Below are 22,602 nucleotides of genomic sequence, written 5' to 3'. Positions count from 1 at the left end.
TTTATGACTGATCTACAAACCATCAGCTTTTTTTCCTTGTCAGAAGCGACTTGAGAACATACTGCAAGTTGCTTCTGGTGTCAGAGAATTGGCCATCTACAGAGATGTTGCCCAGGCGATGCCCAGATGTGTTACCATCCTACTGGGAGACTTCTCTCATGTCCCTACAAGCTAGAGCTGACGGACAGGAGCTCACCCTGTCTTGCAGATTCGAACTGGCAACCTTTAGGTCGGCAACCCAACCTTCAGTTCAACAGTTCAGCTGGCACAAGAGTTTAACCCGTTGTGCCACCATACCTCCTATCTTCAGGCCTTGGAAAGTTTCCAGGAAAAATAATGAGTACAGTAGAGTCTCACTTATCCAAGCTAATCCTTGGATAAGCGAATATCTTGGATAATAAGGAGGGATTAAGGAAAAGCCTATTAAACATCGAATTAGGTTATGATTTTACAAATTAAGCACCAAAACATCATGTTATACAACAAATTTGACAGAAAAAGTAGTTCAAAACGTAGTAATGTTATGTTGTAATTACTGTACTTACAAATTTAGCACCAAAATATCATGATATATTGAAAACATTGACTACAAAAATGGCTTGGATAATCCAGAGGCTTGGATAAGCGAGGCTTGGATAAGTGAGACTCTACTGTAATACTAAATGATAACATGAATCTGTCTAGAGGAGAGTGACTGAAATGATCAAGGCTTTGGAGAATAATCCCTATGAGGAGCAGTTTAAAGATCTGGGCATGTTTTGCATGTAGATGAGAAGGTTGAGAGGAGACTTGATGGCCATGTATAATAATGTGAGAGGAAGTCATAGGGAGGATGGACCAAGCTTGTTGCCTTCTGCCTTGGAGACTAGAACTTGGAAGAATGGCTTCAAACAAATAACCCACATTACGTGCTTTGAACTGGGATATATGGCAGTAAGGACTCAGACAATCCAGTTCAAAGCAGGTAATGTGGGTTATCCTGCCTTGATATCCTGAGTTATAGAGCTGTGTGGAAGGGCCCAAATTCTTTCTCCTTTCTCTGCCAAATAATGCTGGAAAGTGTCCAGAGGAGGGCCACATCTAAGGCAGGCATCCTCAGAGGTTGTGAGGTGTGTTGGAAACTAGGCAAGTGGGGTTTGTATATCTTTGTTGAGAGGTGTTAGCTGGCCCTGATTGTTTCATGTTTGGAATTCCCCTGTTTTTGAGTGTTCTTTTTTACTGTCCTTTTTTTTACTGTCCTTTTTTTAACTATTTATTTATTTATTTATTTCCCATACTTCTGTCCCGCCCTTCTCACCCGAAGAGGACTCAGGGTGGCCTCACAACTGGCAACAATTCAATGGCCGACATACAAATTCCAATAATATAATGACAATTAAACTCAAACATTAAAACAAAAACTACTAAAAACAACAATTACAACCACATAAGTTCAAAATCATAGTCCAGAATCAGTCCAGTGGTCAATACTTAAAAAGTCCTCAATTATTGCACTGCTAGGAATAATGCTCAATAACCATAACCATGTCTAGCAAGGCTATTCTATGCTAATCAAAGTGATCAACTGCAGTTATTCACACTTGGCCTTCATATTATCCAACATTTTTGCTTATCCAATGCTCTGCTGGCCCGTTCATGTGGTTTGGTGTGTGTGGGGGGGGGCACCAAAATTTCTATTTGCTTACACTTGAAAATTATCTTGGGCCGGCTCTGGGGGGGGAGTCCCGGGGCCAGGCGCTGCCGGAGGAAGAGGCCGATGGAGGACGAGGAGGAAGGAAGGAGCGCCGGGCGGAGGCGGAGGAGGAAAGGGCAGGAGCTCAGCAACCCCTTCGAACTGGTCAGGGCCTCACGCCTACTGTTTACTACTATTAATATTATTATTATTCTTTTATGTGTATCAATTGGTGGCATCAATAAGAGTCTAGTGTCCCGGCATCATCATCATAGCATAGGCCTGGGCCAACTTGGGCCCTCCAGGTGTTTTGGACTACAACTCCCACAATTCCTAACAGCCGGTAGGCTGTTAGGAATTGTGGGAGTTGAAGTCCAAAACACCTGGAGGGCCCAAGTTGGCCCAGGCCTGTCTTAAGCGATCCTTTTGCTGTTTTAGCAGCAAATTGACAGAAAAAGCAGTTCAATACACGGTAACGTTATCTAGTAATTACCGTATTTACAATCTAGCAATGTATTGAAGACGTTGACTACAAAAACATTGACTACTACCCTGTTTCCCCTAAAATAAGACATCACCAGAAAATAAGACCTAGTGGAGGTTTTGCTGAATTGCTAAATATAAGGCCTCCCCCAAAAGTAAGACCTAGCAAAGTTTTTGTTCAGAAGCATGCCCGCCGAACAGAACACTAGAGCATGCAGGATCAGTAAATGTACATACCATAAAGTGCTGTACATGGAAATATTGGTAGTAACAAGAAATTCTTGATAGGATTCACAGTTTGTCTGGTTATGCTGTTTTATGATGACAACTACTGTACAGTATATAATAAATGTTCATTTTTTTGTTCAACAATAAATGTGAATTCTTCTTCATGGAAAAATAAGACATCCCCTGAAAATAAGACCTAGAACATCTTTGGGAGAAAAAATTAATATAAGATACTGTCTTATTTTCGGGGAAACACGGTAAAAGGCAAACTGCATTGCATAATAGAGAACTATTATTTGGTGCAATAATAGGTATGAAAGATGTGTAACAGACTAATGGAACGGCCCGGGCTAAGCCTATGGTTCCCGTGATTTACCCTAATGTATGGAGTTAAATGTTTTAATTGCATTTTAATATTTTATTTTATTTAAATGGCTGTTTTTGTACTCTATTTTTTTGCCTCTGCTTTATTTATACAAGTACAGTTTATGCTTTAATGTCAGAAAAAGGTTGAGAAACCAGTCCTATGGGCTGAGCTGGACTAATTTTGTTTAATTTCTATAGATAACCAATGAAGAAATAGAGGATGATCTCACATCCAAAGAGGAGAAAGATGATTCCAGGCTGAAGGAGGAAAGTGACCGAAAGAACGAAGAGAGTCTGGAAAATGACCAGCAAAAAGGAGGAGCAGAGACCAAACAACTGGACCAAACGGTAAATGCCCCAGGATGCTGTGTTTGATGTCATTTAATAGATTTGTTTAATCATTTTATTGCTTTTAACTACTGTATATATTTAAAAATATTTTGTTTATTTCTATTTTAATATTTATTATGTGTTAGATGTTGATTCACATGTTGTTACAGCTTTTAGTGCTGGCCACTTTGATATGATAGAGAAAAAGTAGGGTAAAATAGAATAATAATAATAATAATAATAATAATAATAATAATAATAATAATAATGACGTATAATTGTGTGATAAGGTACTAAATGCCCCAGGATTTAAATACCACTTAAAAATGTGTAGTGCTCCTAGTCTGAGCCAAAAAATGAAGTACTAAGATTTCTGACCTTGTAAATGTTAATTTAAATATATAAATATAATATATATACATTTTAAATTATATATATATAAAACCAGTGTGTGTGTGTATATATATATATATATAATTTTTATGATAAATATTGTATATAAATTGTGTGGTAACTGGCCGGGACGGATCCTGCAAGGACATTGGCACCTAATGGTCAGCAACACCTGAGAAATAACACAACTTGGGCAAATGCCGTTGCATGCAATGAATTACCGTATTGACTCGATCCAAAAGACCTCTTTTCTTGTTAATTAGTTGCATAATTCTGGTGAAAGAAAACAGAGGGTAATTTCCACATTAAGGTTTGTTTTCTCTCATGATACCTGATTATTTGTTGTATAGCACTGACCATTTCAGAAATAGTTAGTTTTCTAAAGTAGAGCAAATCTACATGCGCATGAAAACCTGGGCTCACCATGAGTTGATTCCTGGCTGCTTTCATGAACTTCTTGTACTTCTGATAAATATACCAGATTAAACAGGCAAAGTCAGGGTATACTCCAAAGCTTTCTGGGAACTCCGGAGTATCCCACAACTTCAGGGCAGTATAGACAGCTGGATTGAATCTCATTTGGACCAGCCTGATGTTCAGATGGGACACTGACACCATAACTTTTGCCTGTGCTTATTAGAGTTAGAAAAAGGGGAGGGATTATTCTTGCAGATGGCAACAGCTCTATCAACAGAGAAACCCACATGACCAGAAAGAAGATGGGAAGCTTAGCCCTGACCTTCCTGGTTGTGTAGGCACATTTTGCTGATGTCAGAATTGGGCACCTGTGACAGCAATGAGCATGCATGGAACTCTGCAATTGGTTGGGGTGGGTGACATAGAAGGGGAGGTGATGGTCCAGCAAGGCCAGTGTGGTCTCAGCGGTTCAAATAGTCTGAAAGAGAATAAGGCTGAAATAACAGCTAGGATAAGGGAGAGGCGAATGACTGAAGTTTGTCTAACTACTCCGAACTCCAAAGTCAAAAGTGATCCCCTTCTCATATACACCAAGTATGCTTATGAAGAGAGTGGCAGAAATTTGTTTTGTACTCATTCTTTCACACATGTGCAACTTTAACATTTCTGATTTGATGTTACTGTAGTGCGATTTCTGAAAATAACAGAGTTTCCCCCCATTTTCTTTTACTACATGATCCTAGCCAATCATGCAGGTCATATTGCTGCTGCTGTTGTTTTTAACTTTTTTTATACCTTGCTTTTATCCTCAGGGGAACTTAAGGTGGCTAACAATTCCATGCTTTAGTCAAGTTTTAAAAAGTGCAATACAAAAGTTTTAAAAAACTCAATTTAATAGTAGGTAAAGGTAAAGGTTTCCCCTGACGTTAAGTCCAGTCATGACCGACTCTGGGGGTTGGTGCTCATCTCCATTTCTAAGCCGAAGAGCCGTTATTGTCCTTAGACACCTCCAAGGTCATGTGGCCAGCATGACTGCATGGAGCGCCGTTACCTTCCCGCCAGAGCAGTGCCTATTGATCTACTCACATTGGCATGTTTTTGAACTGCTAGGTTGGCAGAAGCTAGAGCAACAGCGGGTGCTCACTCCGCTCCCCGGATTTGAACCTGGGACCTTTTGGACCGCAAGTTCAGCAGCTCAGCGCTTTTACACATTGAGCCACCGGAGGCACCGGAGTACATTTTGTTAAAAACAGATTAAAACATAATACACTTAATGATGCTCCATGCAGTCATGCTGGCCACATGATCTTGGAGGCATCTACAGACAATGCCAGCTCTTTGGCTTAGAAATGGAGATGAGCACCAACCCCCAGAGTCGGACACGGCTAGATTTAATATCAGGGGACTTTTACCTTTACCTTTTACACTTAAAATAGCTTTTAAAACTCACTCCCCCCCCCCCACACACACACACACATACAATCCCAACCACAACCTCCCCAAAGCCTGCTGATATTGCAATAACATAACTGGGACAGGCAATCTTTTTAAGCTATGAGTACGTCTATGCAATAGTGTACACATTGCCTTGCCACAGAGGTTGTTATAATGCACATATAGCTGAATAATGGATGACAAAATGGGAATGGTAGTACATTTGATAGTACAGTGAGGCCACGTTACCTCTCCTCACTTCTCTTAACATTTTCTGCTGTCTCTCTTCCTACACAAAATAAATATAAGAGGGATGCAAAAATATTCAATATTGCTTCATTGTTTAAGTTCTGGATGATGATACACTTTTCAAAAGAAGTAAGAATGCTTTTTACTAGCTTTAAGTTGCTCTCTGAAACACATTTTATAAAGAAAATGTTATTTACCTGAAGTTCTATGCTATTCTATGCTATGGTATTCAGGCCCCAAAGGAAATCCTACAGAAAATCCTAAATCACTGGGTCCAGTGCAAGGCAACGAGGACTCCGTTCCCCTTTCTCCAACTTAGTCATAGAATTAGAAGGGCCCCCAAAGGTCATCTAGCCCAGCTCAGGATCTCCAAGCATCCCCAAATGTGTCGGACTACAGTTCCCATCTCCTGATATTGACACTCCCATCTCCGAGGGATTATTATTATTATATTCATTTATAACCTGTCATAGAATCATAGAATAGTAGAGTTGAAAGAGACCTCATGGGCCATCTAGTCCAACCCCCCGCTAAGACGCAGGAAATCTCATTCAAAGCACCCCCGACAGATGGCCATCCAGCCTCTGCTTAAAAGCCTCCAAAGAAGGAGCCTCCACCACAGTCCTTCTCCTACTAATGAAGCTATTGCCTCTGAAGGATTATTATTATTATTATTATTATTATTATTATTATTATTATTATTATTATTATTCATGTATATCCTAGCCTTTTCCTAATAATAATATTCTCACCTTTGAAGGATGGTGATGATGATGATTTATTTACTTACCATATTTATATCCCGCCTTTCTCTATTATTATTATTATTATTATTATTATTTTCATGTATATCCTAGCCTTTTCCTAATAATAATATTCTCACCTTTGAAGAACGACGACGATTTATTTACCATATTTATATCCCACCTTTCTCTACCCCAAGGGGGCTCAATAATAATAATAATAATAATAATGTAATAATAATCATATTCATGTATATCCTACCCTTCTCCTAATACTAAGACTCTCACCTCCGAAGGATTATTATTATTATTATTATTATTATTATTATTATTTTAATAATTTTCATTATTATTATCTTCATTCCCATCATCCCCAGCACATTTGATGGGATAAGCCAGTTTTAATAATGATGATGATGATTATTATTATATTCATTCCCATCATCCCCAGCACATTTGAGGGGATAGGCCAGTTTTAATAATGATGATGATGATGATGATGATGATGATGATGATGATGATGACTATATTCATGTATATCCTACCCTTCTCCTAATACTAAGACTCTCACCTCCGAAGGATGATGATGATATTATTATTATATTAATAATTTTCATTATTATTCTTATCTTCATTCCCATCATCCCCAGCACATTTGAGGGGATAGGCCAGTTTTAATAATGATGATGATGATGATGGAGAGGTGGGTAAGAAATAAATAAATAAATAAATAAATAATAATAATAATAATAATAATAATTTTATTATGACACAGCAATTGGATAAATTCCTCTCCTTGTAATTAGGACTTTATTTTTCTTTTCTTTTTGTTGTGTCAACCTAGAGGCGTGGATGATGGGTTGTGTTGTCAAATTTCAAGGTTGGGGGGCCTGTAGTTTTGTTGTTTGGTCCGCTGCCCTGATGCCATTACTCTTTTATATATATAGATATAATCAATATTATTGTATTGTGTTATTATATTGTATTACATTACAATATTACTATCAATATTATATGTATATACATTAGATTATATTATTATAAATTATATTGTCCATTATATACAAAAAATACACACATATATACATATATACATATACATATACAGTAGAGTCTCACTTATCCAACGTTCTGGATTATCCAACGCATTTTTGTAGTCAATGTTTTCAATATATCATGATATTTTGGTGCTAAATTCATAAATACAGTAATTACTACATAGCATTACTGCGTATTGAACTACTTTTTATGCCAAATTTGTTGTCTAACATGATGTTTTGGTGCTTAATTTGTTAAATCATAACCTAATTTGATGTTTAATAGGCTTTTCCTTAATGCCTCCTTATTATCCAACATATTCGCTTATCCAACATTCTGCCGGCCCGTTTATGTTGGATGAGCGAGACTCTACTGTATTATAAATTATATTGTCCATTATATACAAAATAATACACACACACACACACACACACACACACACACACACACATATATATATATATATATATATATATATATATATATATATATAAAATTTTCAGCATAGCATGTTATGGGTCTTAAGGCTGGAAATAAATCAGATTGGTAAAAAAAAAATGCAATTACTGTATTATTCTACTCATTATTTCCTCTGGAAAGCTGTGTGAATTTTCAAAAATGTTGCCATGTGTTGTCAAAGGCTTTCATAGGTGGGTTGTTGTGAGTTTCTGGGCTGCCACCTCAAAAAGCAGGGCCAGCTAACACCTCGAAACACAGGATTCCCCCAGGCAGGAAGCAGCCAGGCCTTGAAACTGCAGGCCATTCAATGCTAATCAAGGTGGCAAATAACAGCATTCACATTTGCCTCCAACAGACAAGAGTTCTTTCTCCCACCCTGGGAGTTGCAGTCCAACCGCACCTGGAAGCCTGCATAAATTGCACTCAGTGAGCAAAGAAACTCAAGAGTTCAAATTTAATGACTGTTAACAAGAGATGCTTTTCTAATGGACAAGTAGGTAGATATGCATGAGATTTTTCTATAGTCCTGGCCTGTCAAGATCAAGGGTTCCTGGGCATGTGCAGATGCACCGCTATCTGCTTGTCTCTTTCAAAAAGTATGCAAAATTACTGTCATGAAGTGAGCTAGTACTTTCAGCAAGGAAAATAAATTATTTCAGGCTGCATCATGGAAATCTCATGCAGAAATTGTCTTCCCATAAATATATGTCCTGAACAATAGAAATAATCTCTAGCTTGTGTTATCGAAGGCTTTCGTGGCTTGCTGTGAGTCTTCCAGGCTGCATGGCCATGTTCCAGCAGCATTCTCTCCTGACGTTTCGCCTGCACCTGTGGCTAATGGCATCTTCAGAGGTTCTGCTGGCAGTGAAGCAAGTGGAGTGCATAAATGAAAGAAGCCTTGTCTGTTTGAAGCAAGTGTGGATGTTTTGCAATTAGCAGGCTTGAATAGCATTGAGTGGCCTTGCAAAGAAAGATAAAAACTTGGCTGTGGGATCAGGCTTTTAGTGAACAGGGCAGTGCAATAAACGATCTGGAAAATGTGGAATTGACTATGGAAAGGCTGGATTGTGACTATGGATGGCGTGACTTTAATTGTAATGTTTTTAAAAAGTTTAATAATGTCAGTTTTTAGTGTTATTTAATTTTAACGTCTGTATTATATGTTTTAAGGCATTGAATAGTTGCCTCCATGTAAGCCAACTTGAGTCCCCTTCGGAGCAGAGAAATGCGGGGTAGAAATAGAGCCAATAAATAATAAATAAAGTCAATCAGTGAGGGTATCTGCATACAGATAGCCTGGTCTCTATTGCCTGGAGGCATCCTTTGTCTGGGAGGTGTTAAAAGGCACTTGATTGCTTGCTGGGCGCTGGGCCTCCCAAACAGAGGATGCCTCCAGGCAACATCAGCCAGGCTAACCTTACACAGATACCCTCACTGATTGACTTTGCAGCTTCATGGCTACTCGTTGCTGTTCAAATGTGCTAATTGCAACATTCACTCTTGCTTCACACAGACAAGGATTCTTTCTCCCACCTTGGACATCATTCCACAGAAGATGCCTCCAGTCAATAGAGGCCAGGCTACCTCTATGCGGATTCTCTCACTGATTGACTTTGCAGCTTCGTTGCTACTCCGTGCTATTCAAGCTGGCTAATTGCAACATTCACTCTTGCTTCACACAGACAAGGATTCTTTGTCCCACCCTGGACATCGTTTCACAGGAGATGCCTCCAGGCAACAGAGGCCAGGCTACCTCACTGATTGACTTTGCAGCTTCGTTGCTACTCCGTGTTATTCAAGCTTGCCAATTGCAACATCCACCCTTGCTTCACACAGACAAAAGTTATTTCTCCCACCCTGGACATCGTTTCACAGAGGATGCCTCCAGGCAATAGAGGCCAGGCTACCTCGCTGATTGACTTTGCAGCTTTATGGCTACTCAGTGTTATTCAACCTTGCCAATTGTAACATCCACACTTGCTTCACACACACAAGGGTCCTTTCTCCCATCCTGAACATTATTCCACAGGGAATATCTACACTCCACTCTGAAGATGCCATTAGCCACAGGTGCAGGTGAAACGTCTCTCTCTCTCTGTACGGGATGCATGCCGGCCAACTGTCGCCGGCGCAGGATGGGGTCTTTGATGCAGAGATAGACATTGGGGTTCGGATTCCCACGGGGATTTTTTCTTTCTTCTTTTTTCTCCATCTTGGACATTGCGGTTCGGATCACAACGTCTTTGGAGATGAGATAGCAACTGTGAGGTCTGGTGTGTTGTGTTCCAGAAGCATTCTCTCCTGATGTTTTGCCCACATCTATGGCAGGCATCCGCAGAGGTTGTGAGGCCTGTTGGAAACGAGGCAAGAGGGGTTTGTATAGATCTCTATGGAATGATGTCCAGGGCGGGAGAGAGAAAGAACTCTGTCTGTTGGAAGTACGTGTGAATGTTGCAATTAATCACCTTGATTAGCATTGAACACAACCTACAAACTGTCTCCAGACCAACTAAGGAAGCCCAACAGTTGCTCCGTTCAGCAAAGGGCCGGAAAAGGGATCCTCTCTCCTCTGCAGAAGTCTACCATAATGCCATGCAGCTGCGGACAAGTCTACAGACAAGTCTATAGTAATAATAATAATAATAATAATAATAATAATAATAATAATAATAATAATAATATGCCTCAAGTACCACCTCCCAGCAGTAAAGAACTGGTGGGATCACAAACCTGCAAAAGTATTGGAAAATGAGCATGCAAAGATACTGTGGGACTTCCAAATCCAGACTGACAAAGTTCTGGAACACAACACACCAGACCTCACAGTTGTGTAAGAGAAAAAGGTTTGGATCATTGATGTCGCCATCCCAGGTGACAGTCGCATTGACGAAAAACAACAGGAAAAACTCAGCCGCTATCAGGATCTCAAGACTGAACTTCAAATACTCTGGCAGAAACCAGTGCAGGTGGTCCCGGTGGTGATCGGTACACTGGGTGTCGTGCCAAAAGATCTCAGCCGGCATTTGGAAACAATAGACATTGACAAAATTACGATCTGCCAACTGCAAAAGGCCACCCTGCTGGGATCTGCACGCATCATCCGAAAATACATCACACAGTCCTAGACACTTGGGAAGTGTTCGACTTGTGATTTTGTGATACGAAATCCAGCATGTCTATCTTGTTTGCTATGTCATAATAATAATAATAATAATAATAATAATAATAATAATAATAATACATCACACAGTCCTAGATACTTGGGAAGTGTTCGACTTGTGATTCTGTGATATGAAATCCACCATATCTGTTTGCTGTGTCATAATAAAATAATAATAATAATAATAATAATCCTGTAATAATACTGTATTCACATAATGATTTTGTGAAATGAAATCCAGCATATCTATCTTGTTTGCTGTGTCATATAATAATAATAATAATAATAATAATAATAATAATGTTCAGGGTGTCGACGCACCCTTTGAGCAGCTTGGCTTTGGGGGATGGAGGCCAATGCCTGCAAAATACCTTCAAGTAAGTTTTTCACATCCAATTAATTCTATCGTAAGCTATTTCTTAGGGCTGCCGGCCTGGATAGCAAGCAAGCAAGCTGTTCCTGCCCAAGCTCAACTGGTTTTGCATTGGGTTCCTTTACGGTTTCAATAGTGCGGACGTATCAAAAAACCCATCTGAGCCAAAATGGCCTCCCGAATTCACGGCAAGTGATCAACCCTATATACTCCAGCCATTTCACATCTGTGCAATAAAAGTATAAATATTTCGACCTATGCATGTTTCTATCGTTCTGGAAAAGGTCCCACTTTGGTCCCTTTCCCCCAAAGACTAGACAGACCTTCCAATAGGTTAGGAAAGTGCCCTTTGGGGACTATAACTCCCCAAATCTTTCACCAATGCTCTGTATTCAGGCCCCAAAGGAAATCCTACAGAAAATCCTAAATCACTGGGTCCAGTGCAAGGCAACGAGGACTCCGTTCCCCTTTCTCCAACTTAGTCATAGAATTAGAAGGGCCCCCAAAGGTCATCTAGCCCAGCTCAGGATCTCCAAGCATCCCCAAATGTGTCGGACTACAGTTCCCATCTCCTGATATTGACACTCTCATCTCCGAGGGATTATTATTATTATATTCATTTATATCCTGTCATAGAATCATAGAATAGTAGAGTTGAAAGAGACCTCATGGGCCATCTAGTCCAACCCCCCGCTTCTTAAGATTGGCTCTGGATCTCATGGTGCCAGGGTGCAGTCTGTCCAGTGCCTTCCAAGTCACCCAGCCTTCTGTGTGCCCAGGAGTCACTCATTTGGTATGAGCCATGGATTGAGGTTCTGGGTATTAACTTGCCACTTTTGGACTGTCACTAGCTGAGATGTTCCTGTGAGTATCTCTGTAGATCTCAGAAAGCTGTTTCTTGATTTAAGGTGTTGCCTTGCTGGCTGATATCAGAACAGAGGACTAGCCAGAGATGTCAATGCCTTGGTCCTTTCATTATTGGCTGCTACTTCCCGGCAGATGTCAGGTGGTGCAATACAGGCTAAACAGTATAATTTCTCCAGTGGTGTAGGGCGTAGACATCCTGTTATAATGTGGCATGACTCATGAAAAGACACATCCACTGATTTAACATGGTGAGATGTATTCCACACTGGGCATGCGTATTCAGCAGCAGAATAGCAAAGCACAAGGCAGATGTCTTCACTAGGATAATTCAATCTGAATTATGGAGTCAATCTGAGTGCACATAACAATTCAGGGAGGAGGGAGTGACTAGTTCTTAGAATGCTACCCTCCCCCCAAACAGTCCTTGAGGCCTTAAAAAGAGACATATCCTTAATTTTTAGAATGCTGTGGTAACAGAAGAAGAATGGAACCATTCTAAGGCAGAACGATACTTTGAATTTGTTTTGAAATATCTTATGGACATAATGGAATGATCGCAGAGTTATCACTGAAACAGCTTCTTTGCTTAATTTTCCTAACTTGCCATATCCTGTGTAAACTAACGGAGGATGACGTCTGGATCAAAAGGAGGCTATTTTCAGGGAATCTTTCAAAATTAAAAATGGTTCTTGACTATTAGGACATTTTTCCATCTCGAGTCAAATGAGATCTAGGTATCTCAAGGTTCAAGTTTATTCATCACTAGCCAACCAGGCTCTTGCATGCAACCACAGAAACAAACCAATATCATACCCAGACATAAATGAATCAAAATAGTTGAACTGGCAACAAAAACATACAAAATAGATCTGACATAGTATCTTGTCACGTTAAAAGGTTCTCTCTTTGTCAGGCCTAAATTGACACACTTGGCCATTCAATATCTAGCAGCTAAGACAGTAAGTTCATTTCGTTAATTTATTCAAGGAGCATGACTTCTAAAAAAGTCTATTACTACAACAGTGATTTAATTTTACTCTGGCGCCCTCTGCTGAAGCAAATATTTAACAGTCTTTTTTAACTGGCCATAAATAGAAGAAAAAACTATGGCAAACACAGACTAAATTAGATTAGATTATATTATCTTGAGAATGTGGTTGCATCTCAAGATAATATAATTTATATATCATATCATAATTTTAGTTTATAAATTAAATACGGGTTTTTAAAATAAGGTATCTCAATATCTCAACACAAAATATTAATTACTTACGAAATGCTTCTCATTCAAACATTTGAGGCAAAAATAAACATAATACAAGAAAAATCTAACAAATATACCTATAACCAAAAAACAACTGCTAATCCCAGAATGCACCAATTAAAACAATGGGATCTTTATAAGACAAGTCTACTTTAGCAAACTAGTCATAGGTTTTAGGCCAGAGCTTTCTAACCTTCAGGTCAGCAGTTTAGCTGGCACAAGGGTTTAACCCATTGCACCACGTGGCTCCTAACCAAAGGTTAAAACAACCCCTTATAAAAGATACAGATGCGTACGTAAATTGTAATAACAAAATGGATGGGGACACAACAATAGCATGAAAACCTTTTATATATTTATATATATGATTTGTAATAAAATAACATACATTTTCAAGATTTTAGTTGTTTTGCACATCACACCCACCAACACACAGCCGCTGACACACTGTTGTGTTGCAACATACCATTTGGAAAACTGTTTTAGGACTGTAAACCCAGTTATGGAATGCCCATCTGCTCTGAAAAATTGCCATTATTAAGTTTTGTGATTAATTCTAATTCCTTGGGGATCATTTTTCTATTCAAATCCAGTTTATTATTGTTAAGCTGAAATACTTCCATTCATCTAGTGGCACTATGCCAGTCCCCTTGTCAAAACGCTTTTACAAGCTGTTATTACTCACAATAAGCCAATAAATCATTCACATATTGCTGTAAACAAAAATGAAAGCAAACACACAAATTATATCATTACTTTTCAAGTCCTGCGTTTATGTAACAGATAAAGGATTTAAATACATTTCAAGTTGCACAGAGTTTTTTGGATACTGTAGAATATCAACAGAGTAAAAGACAGTAACAGATTACGTTGTAGAGCTGGGAAATATCCTTTTTAGACTACAATTCCTGCAGTCCCTCTGGAGGTTCCTGGAACTTGTTGTTGCTGTTTTGTGCCTGTAAGTCATTTCTAACTTATGGCAACCCTAAGACAGGGTTGTTTTAGCTAGATTTGTTCAGAAAGGGTTTACCTTTGTTTTCCTCTGAGGCTGTGATTTGCTTTAGATCACTCTGTGGGTTTCCATGGCTGAAAGGGGATTTGAAGCACTGGTCTCCAGAGTCACAGTTCAATACAAAAACCACCACTCCACAGTGGAGAGAGGAAATAAATAAAACCAGCCATGTGTAACAGGAGTTCTACTTCCACAATTCTTCTCTCCTTCTCCCAGTCTGCTACCGAGCACAATTCAAAGTGCTGGCTTTAGCCTATAAAGACCTAAACGGTTTCGGTACCTATCTGAATGCATCTCCCTCTATGAACCATCACGGAGGTTAAGATCTTTTGGGGAGGCCTGCTCTCAGTCCCACTGCCTTCACAAGTACAACTGGTGGGGACGAGAGACAGGGCCTGCTCAGTGGTGGCCCCTCGGCTTTGGAACTCCCTCCCCAGTGACATTAAATCAGTGCCCTCCCTCTTGGCCTTCAAAAAGAAAGCAAAGACATAGCTGTGGGACCAAGCCTTTGGTCAGTAAAGTGATGCAGTGCAAGAAATGAAGAGGGAATATTCGCAACTGACAAGTGGAATAGCTTTGGTTTACGATTTTGGATTATGTGATTCTAATGTTTATACTAAGTTTTAATTCTATGTCTTAATGTCTACATATTTGCTTATGTCTCATGCTTTAATATGGTTAATAGTTTTTAATTTCATAGAGATATGTTATAGTTTAGATATTGTGCTTTGGTTTTCACGTGTATGTTTGGCATTATTATGTTGGAAACCGCTTTGAGTCCCCACTGGGGTGAGAAAAGTGGTATAGAAATGCAATGAATCAATAAATAAAATACACACTTAGATCTAATCTAATGGTTCTCCTACACCTCTCTAGAACCCAGGGTTCCGTCCTGAGCCCGGTTTTGTTCAACATCTTTATTAACGACTTAGATGAAGGGTTAGAAGGCACGAAGTTTGCAGACGACACCAGACTGGGAGGGATAGTTAACACTCCAGAAGACAGGAGCAGAATTCAAAACGATCTTGACAGATTAGAGATATGTGCCGAAACTAACAAAATGAAGTTCAATAGGGACAAATGCAAGATACTTCCCTTAGGCAGAAAAAAATGAAATGCAAAAATACAGAATGGGGGACACCTGGCTCGACAGCAGTACCTGTGAAAAAGATCTTGGAGTCCTCATGGACAACAAGTTAAACATGAGCCTACAATGTGAAGCAGCGGTGAAAAAAGCTAATAGGATTTTGGCCTGCATAAATAGGGGTATACGTCTAGATCCAGGGAAGTCATGCTACCCCTCTAGTCTGCCTTGGTCAGACCACAATTCTGGGCACCGCAGATGAAGGGAGATGTTGGCAAGCTGGAAAGTGTCCAGAGGACGGCGACTAAAATGATTAAGGGTCTGAAGAACAATCCCTATGGGGAGCAGCTTAAAGAGCCGGGCATGTTTAGCCTGCAGAAGAGAAGGCTGAGAGGAGACATGATAGCCATGTACAAATATGTGAGGGGAAGCAATACGTGAGGAGGGAGCAAGCTTGTTTGCTGCTGCCCTGGAGACTAGGACGTGGAACAATGGCTTCAAACTACAGGAAAGGAGATTCCATCTGAACATTAGGAAGAACTTCCTCACTGTGAGAGCTGTTTGGCAGTGGAACTCTCTGCCCCGGACTGTGGTGGAGGCTCCTTCTTTAGAGGCTTTTAAGCAGAGGCTGGATGGCCATATGTCGGGGGTGCTTTGAATGAGATTTTCCTAGGTCTTGCAGGGAGTTGGACTGGATGGCCCGTGAGGTCTCTTCCAACTCTATGATTCTATGACTCTATGAACCTATATTGTAGGTGCAGAAGAAATGGATGCAGAACATTTCCTTTCCACTAATAGAATCAGTTATGTCTGCAGAAAACAAAAGCGGATCCTAGGCCGGGTTAGCTTGAGCTTTCATATGAGAAACACAAATGCTGTACCAAGATCACACCAACTAAAATGTTAATATTTCCCTTTTAGGAACTGATTAATACACAGCCAGAATGGAAAAAGAAATGGAAACAAATAAGTTGGAAAATGGATCCCATCTCCAGTTCTTTATGGAAAAAAAGACTCCACCCAAGATCAGCAAAACAGCAGTGATAAAAAGCCAGCTGAGGAAAAACTGTTCCTGTAGCAGGGAAAGAATGAAAAAAACAGTCATGGACTTTTTCCCTGTGTTACAGTGGCTTCCCAAATACAAGTGTAAAGAGTATATTTGGGGAGACATTATGTCAGGCTTGGTCATCGGAATCATTTTAGTGCCGCAAGCAATAGCCTACTCCCTGCTAGCAGGCCTGAAGCCAATATACAGTCTTTACACATCTTTCTTTGCCAACATTATCTACTTTCTCATGGGCACCTCCAGACACGTTTCAGTGGGCATTTTCAGTTTATTAAGCTTAATGGTTGGACAAGTTGTTGACAGGGAACTGCTGTTGGCAGGGTTTGACCTCAACGATGATCCTCATGAGGTCACTGGTGGCAGAAATCCTTTGAATGTCACCGTTCACAATTTAACCCTCGGCACAATGAGCATGGAATGTGGGAAAGAATGGAGTCCTCGTGGACAACAAGTTAAACATGAGCCAACAATGTGATGCAGCAGCTAAAAAAGCCAACGGGATTCTGGCCTGCATCAATAGGGGAATAGCGTCTAGATCCAGGGAAGTCCTGCTCCCCCTCTATTCTGCCTTGGTCAGACCACACCTGGAATACTGTGTCCAATTTTGGGCACCACAGTTGAAGGGAGATGTTGACAAGCTGGAAAGCGTCCAGAGGAGGGCGACTAAAATGATTAAGGGTCTGGAGAACAAGCCCTATGAGGAGCGGCTTAAAGAGCTTGGCATGTTTAGCCTGCAGAAGAGAAGGCTGAGAGGAGACATGATAGCTATGTACAAATATGTGAAGGGAAGTCATAGGGAAGAGGGAGCAAGCTTGTTTTCTGCTGCCCTGCAGACTAGGACACGGAACAATGGCTTCAAACTACAGGAAAGGAAATTCCACCTGAACATCAGGAAGAACTTCCTCACTGTGAGAAGGGCTGTTCGACAGTGGAACTCTCTCCCCCGGGCTGTGGTGGAGGCTCCTTCCTTGGAGGCTTTTAAGCAGAGGCTGGATGGCCATCTGTCGGGGGTGCTTTGAATGCGATTTCCTGCTTCTTGGCAGGGGGTTGGACTGGATGGCCCATGAGGTCTCTTCCAACTCTACGATTCTATGATTCTATGATTCTATGATTCTATGCTATGCCATTGGGGTGGCTACAGCACTGACCTTCCTGGCTGGGGTTTATCAGGTAATGTCCTCCTCTACCACTTTCCAATACTTAGGCATTTGTTTATGTATGATGGTTTATATTTTACTTCTGAGAAAGAGGGTTTTTCAAGGTGGCAGTAGAGGAAAAGAAGAAAGAACTGCTGTTTCGTTTGTGTTTCTTTTTTTAAAAAAGGGATTTTTTTCCCATGTCAGGAGCAACCGGAGTTGCTTCTGGAGTGAGAGAATTGGCCGTCTGCAAGGACGTTGCCCAGGGGACGCCCAGATGTTTTGATGTTTTACCATCCTTGTGGGAGGCTTCTCTCATGTCCCCGCATGGAGCTGGAGCTGATAGAGGGAGCTCATCCGCGCTCTCCCCGGGTGGGATTCGAACCTGGCAGCCTTCAGGTCAGCAACCCAACCTTCAAGTCACGAGGCTTTTATCCCCTAGGCCACTGCAGGCTCCTGGCTAAAAAGGGGATTAGATTAGTGTAACTTATCATACATTCTTCTATGTATTTACGGCATATGATGCTAATAAACAATGATCTGGGAGAAGCTGCATCTTTATTTAGTGTACAATTAGCCCTCCATATCCATTGATTCTGTATCCATAGATTTCACCTGTCTCCACATTCCAAAAGGTAATGCTTGATTTTGCTATTTTAAACAAAGGGCACCATTTTATGATGCCGCTATATGCAGGGTGTTTGAAAAAGAACGCCCTAGTTTTAATGTACTTAAAACTAGGGAGTTCTTTTTCAAAACACCCTGTATAATCAGCAGCCAGATTACTAAGACTCCGTACAGGGAAAGAACCACTCCCATGTTACAGCAGCTCCACTGGCTGCTAGTCCACTTCCAGACTAAATACAAGTGCTGGTCGTTACCTATAAAGACCTAAATGGTTTGGGTCCAGGCTGTTTGTCTAATCACGTCTCCCTATATAGTCCATCTCTTGCACTGCGGTCAGCAGAGGAGGCCCTACTCTCAGTCCCACCCCCATCACAAGCGCGACTGGTGGGAACGAGAAAGGGGGCCTTCTCCATGACTGCTTCTTACCTCTGGAACTCCCTGCCCAAAGAAATAAAAATTGCCCCCACCCTCCTCTCCTTCAGGGAACTTTTGAAGACACACTTATGCACTTTAGCGTACAGAGAGGAGGAGGACTAGCATAATTTAATTAGCACTTTACAACTGCTACGGTCTATTTTAATCCACAATTAATACCAAGTTCTGTTTACATTTTAGTGGTTTAACTGTCTAATATATATGATTTTTTTGTGTAACTGTGTTTTTTGTGCAATCATGCTTTCTTTAATGTTTTTATGTTTTATTACTTTAATCTTAATTTTATTTACTGTTTATTATGCATTTTTGTTGTGTGATCTTAACGATAGTATTGAATGTATGCCTTTTATATGTATGTAAACCGCCCTGAGTCCCCATGGGGAGAGAGGGCAATCTAAAAATAAAGTATATTATAATTATAATTATTATTATTATTATTATTATTATTATTATTATTATTAGAAACGCAACAAGATGAGTCCACAGCAGACACTCTGCTTGCTGTTCTATTGGATCACATGTCGGACATTTCCCAAGTGTCTAGGACTGTGTGATGTATCGGCGAATAATGAGTGCAGATCCCAGTAACATGGCCTTCTGCAGCTGGCAGATAGTAATTTTGTCAGCGCCGATTGTGTTTAAGTGCAGGCCAAGGTCTTTAGACACTGCACCCAGTGCGTTGATCACCACTGGGACCACCTTGACTGGCTTGTGCCAGAGTCTTTGTAATTCGATCTTTGAATCCTATTATTATTTTTATTATTATTATTATTACAGTAGAGTCTCACTTATCCAACGTTCTGGATTATCCAACACATTTTTGTAGTCAATGTTTTCAATACATCGTGATATTTTGGTGCTAAATTCGTAAATACAGTAATTACTACATAGCATTACTGCGTATTGGTATCAACTAAGGGGTCCTGGAATCAAATCCTAGTGGATATCAAGGGCTCACTATGCAACAAACATTTGGTGGGAGGGAGAAGAAATTCAAGAAGGCATAAAGATAGGAGAGACATTCTGTTGTTACCCAATGTTTCTCTTTCCCACTTGTTCTTGTTTTTCTTCCAGGTTCTAATGGGAATCTTCCACTTGGGCTTTGTGTCGATGTATCTTTCAGAGCCAGTACTTGATGGCTTTGCAACGGGTGCTTCAGTAACCATTCTAACAGCTCAGGTTAAGTACCTTGTTGGCATCAAAATCCCTCGGGCCCAGGGATACGGTGTCTTAATCACCACCTGGGTTAATATTTTCAGCAACATTTCCCAGGCTAATGTCTGCGATGTGATCACAAGCACGATATGCATCACAGTGCTGGTCACTGCCAAGGAACTAGGGGACAGATATAAGGACAGGCTCAAGGTTCCTCTTCCTACAGAGCTGATAGTGATTGTGATGGCAACACTGGTTTCCCATTATGGACAGCTGAAGGAAATGTATGGCTCCAGTGTTTCAGGCGAAATCCCCACTGGATTTATTCCTCCCCAGGTGCCCAGCTTGACTCTCATGCAGAGAGTTGCTGTCGATGCCCTCCCTCTTGCCATCGTTGGCTTTGCCTTCACCATTTCACTCTCAGAAATGTTTGCCAAGAAATATGCCTACACGGTCAAGGCCAACCAGGAAATGTTTGCCATCGGCTTTTGCAACATCATCCCGGCTTTCTTCCACTGCTTTGCCACTAGTGCGGCCCTGGCAAAGAGCCTGGTCAAGGCATCGACAGGATGTCAGACACAGGTATCCAGCTTGGTGAGTGCTGTTGTGGTGCTTCTGGTGTTGCTTTTCTTTGCACCCCTCTTTTTCAGCTTGCAGAAGTGTGTCCTGGCATGCATTATCATTGTCAGCCTAAGAGGCGCCCTCAGGAAATTCAAAGACCTTCCGCAGCGATACCGCCTAGACCGAGTGGATGCCCTGGTGTGGTGTGTTACCATGCTCTCGTCTGCCTTGATCAGCACCGAAATGGGCCTTCTAGTTGGGGTTGTGTTTTCAATCCTGTGCATAATTGGCCGCACCCAGCGCCCTCATGCTGCCTTACTTGGGCAGATTGAGAATACTGTCTTCTATGAAGACGAGGAGGAATACACAAACCTCCTGCCTGTTCCAAGGGTGAAAATATTTCGCTTTGAAGCACCGCTTTATTATGCAAATAAAGATTTTTTCCTCAAGTGCCTCCACAACAAAACGGGGTTTGACCCTACGATTGAAATTGCCAGGAGAAAAAAGGCCAAGAAGAAAGGGCAGCCAAATTCTCACAAAGGACTTGAACATGGAGATACAGGTTTATCTCTTGTCACTAAACCCAGAGACATTCAGGCCATCATCATTGACTGCTCTTCCATTCCATTTTTGGACACAGCTGGTGTGAGCGCATTAAAAGAAACATTCAAAGACCACCAAGAATGGAAAGTCACGGTTCTTCTGGCTTGCTGCAGCCCCTGCGTGATAGCTTCCCTGGAAAGAGGGGGCTACTCAGCCAGTGCAAACAAAAACATGCATGAACTTGTGTTTCATAACATACACAGTGCTGTCCAATTTGTAAAAGAGAGGAAGACTACAGCAGACGATTCAGTTGTATAGCCCAGGGTCCCCATATTGTATCTTCAATAACCAGCAGTTGTGAGGATTCAGCATTCACTGCATTCATGTTGTGGCCTTCAAAATGTTCAGACTTAGGATCCTACTTGAATCTCAACATACACTATGGATCCTATTCTGTTTTTTAAATAACATTTTATAGGTACTCAGTGGTATAAACATAACATGAGATAATGTAATCGTAAAATGTAGGTACGATGAACTGTACAATACAAGTGGATCCAGTTTAGACATAATATGACATCATTGTTGAATGTTACAAGAATGTGCCAAGACTAGCCCATGACTAGTGTCCTCCTAGCTCTTCCCTTCCAACTTTTTGGTATCCAGAGTTCAGTACAGCAGTCCACGAGTTACAAACATCTCACTTACAAATGATTCTTATTTAAGAACAGGGGTGAAACAACAGGAAGTGAGAGACATCTACCCTCAGGAAGGGAAAATCATGCCTGGAAGAGTTATCATGGGGAAAGGGTGTCTCCACTGAAGATATTAACAATACTTGTTTCCACAACAAGCCATTTTTTTTTCAAAATCCAATTATTACAGGGACAGAAAGTGAGGGGAAGTCTTCTGAACAGGGCACAAACAGCAAAACAAACACCACTTTGTGATATCCAAAGTGTGTGTGTGTATATATGTGTGTGTGTATACACACACACACACACACACACATATATATGGCTGAAGTTATATTTAAAAATGTACCTGTTCAGCTTAGGAACAATCCTATAGAATCTATTTTGTTTGTAACTTGGGGGCTGCCTCTATTAAATGAGCTGGAGCTTCTCTCCCCAGTGCTAAACAAATCAGTTTCTCTGTAGTTCCAAACCTAAGAAACTGTTGTTTAATCAAAGTACGGTCAGCCAAAACAAATCTGGATGAAAATATAGAATCTAATTGATTAATTCACCATAACCCATTTTTCTATTGCAATAGCATTCTTTCATGTTACAGCTGAGCCAGGCCACATTGTCCCAGTTCTCTTTTGAATAAAATGTATATCAGTTTTTTAAACTCTCTCGCTCCTGTGTGTATGTGCAGATCACTAAATCACTTGTTCCTTAATCAATTTCATCATGCAAGGTGATTTATACCTATGTACGCTGATGCGCATTATGAGATCTATTCCAGAGTAATAATAATAATAAACAACTTTATTTATACCCTG

The 22,602-nt window shown here is 40.6% G+C and overlaps 1 protein-coding gene across 2 annotated transcripts; it reads left to right on the top strand.

The window, feature by feature from the left end:
• Positions 1-1,708: 1,708 nt before the first annotated feature.
• LOC134295213 (sulfate anion transporter 1-like) lies at positions 1,709-22,448 on the top strand. Of its 2 annotated transcripts, XM_062967076.1 has the most exons (5): positions 1,709-1,837; positions 2,948-3,097; positions 16,494-17,067; positions 17,754-17,808; positions 19,911-22,448. In XM_062967076.1, exons 3-5 carry the CDS (start codon positions 16,517-16,519, stop codon positions 21,411-21,413), a joined length of 2,109 nt encoding a protein of 702 aa, XP_062823146.1. In that variant the 5' UTR covers positions 1,709-1,837; positions 2,948-3,097; positions 16,494-16,516; the 3' UTR covers positions 21,414-22,448. The 2 variants fall into 2 exon arrangements, 1 of the variants encoding a protein (XP_062823146.1); XR_010001754.1 differs by lacking the exons at positions 16,494-17,067; positions 17,754-17,808; positions 19,911-22,448 and adding an exon at positions 9,326-15,330 and having other exon boundaries at positions 1,721-1,837.
• Positions 22,449-22,602: the final 154 nt, after the last annotated feature.

The sequence above is a fragment of the Anolis carolinensis genome, unplaced genomic scaffold, assembly GCF_035594765.1.
Source record: "Anolis carolinensis isolate JA03-04 unplaced genomic scaffold, rAnoCar3.1.pri scaffold_105, whole genome shotgun sequence".
In the NCBI taxonomy this organism is placed as follows: domain Eukaryota; kingdom Metazoa; phylum Chordata; class Lepidosauria; order Squamata; family Dactyloidae; genus Anolis; species Anolis carolinensis.
This window is presented reverse-complemented; position numbering and strand designations above follow the sequence as displayed.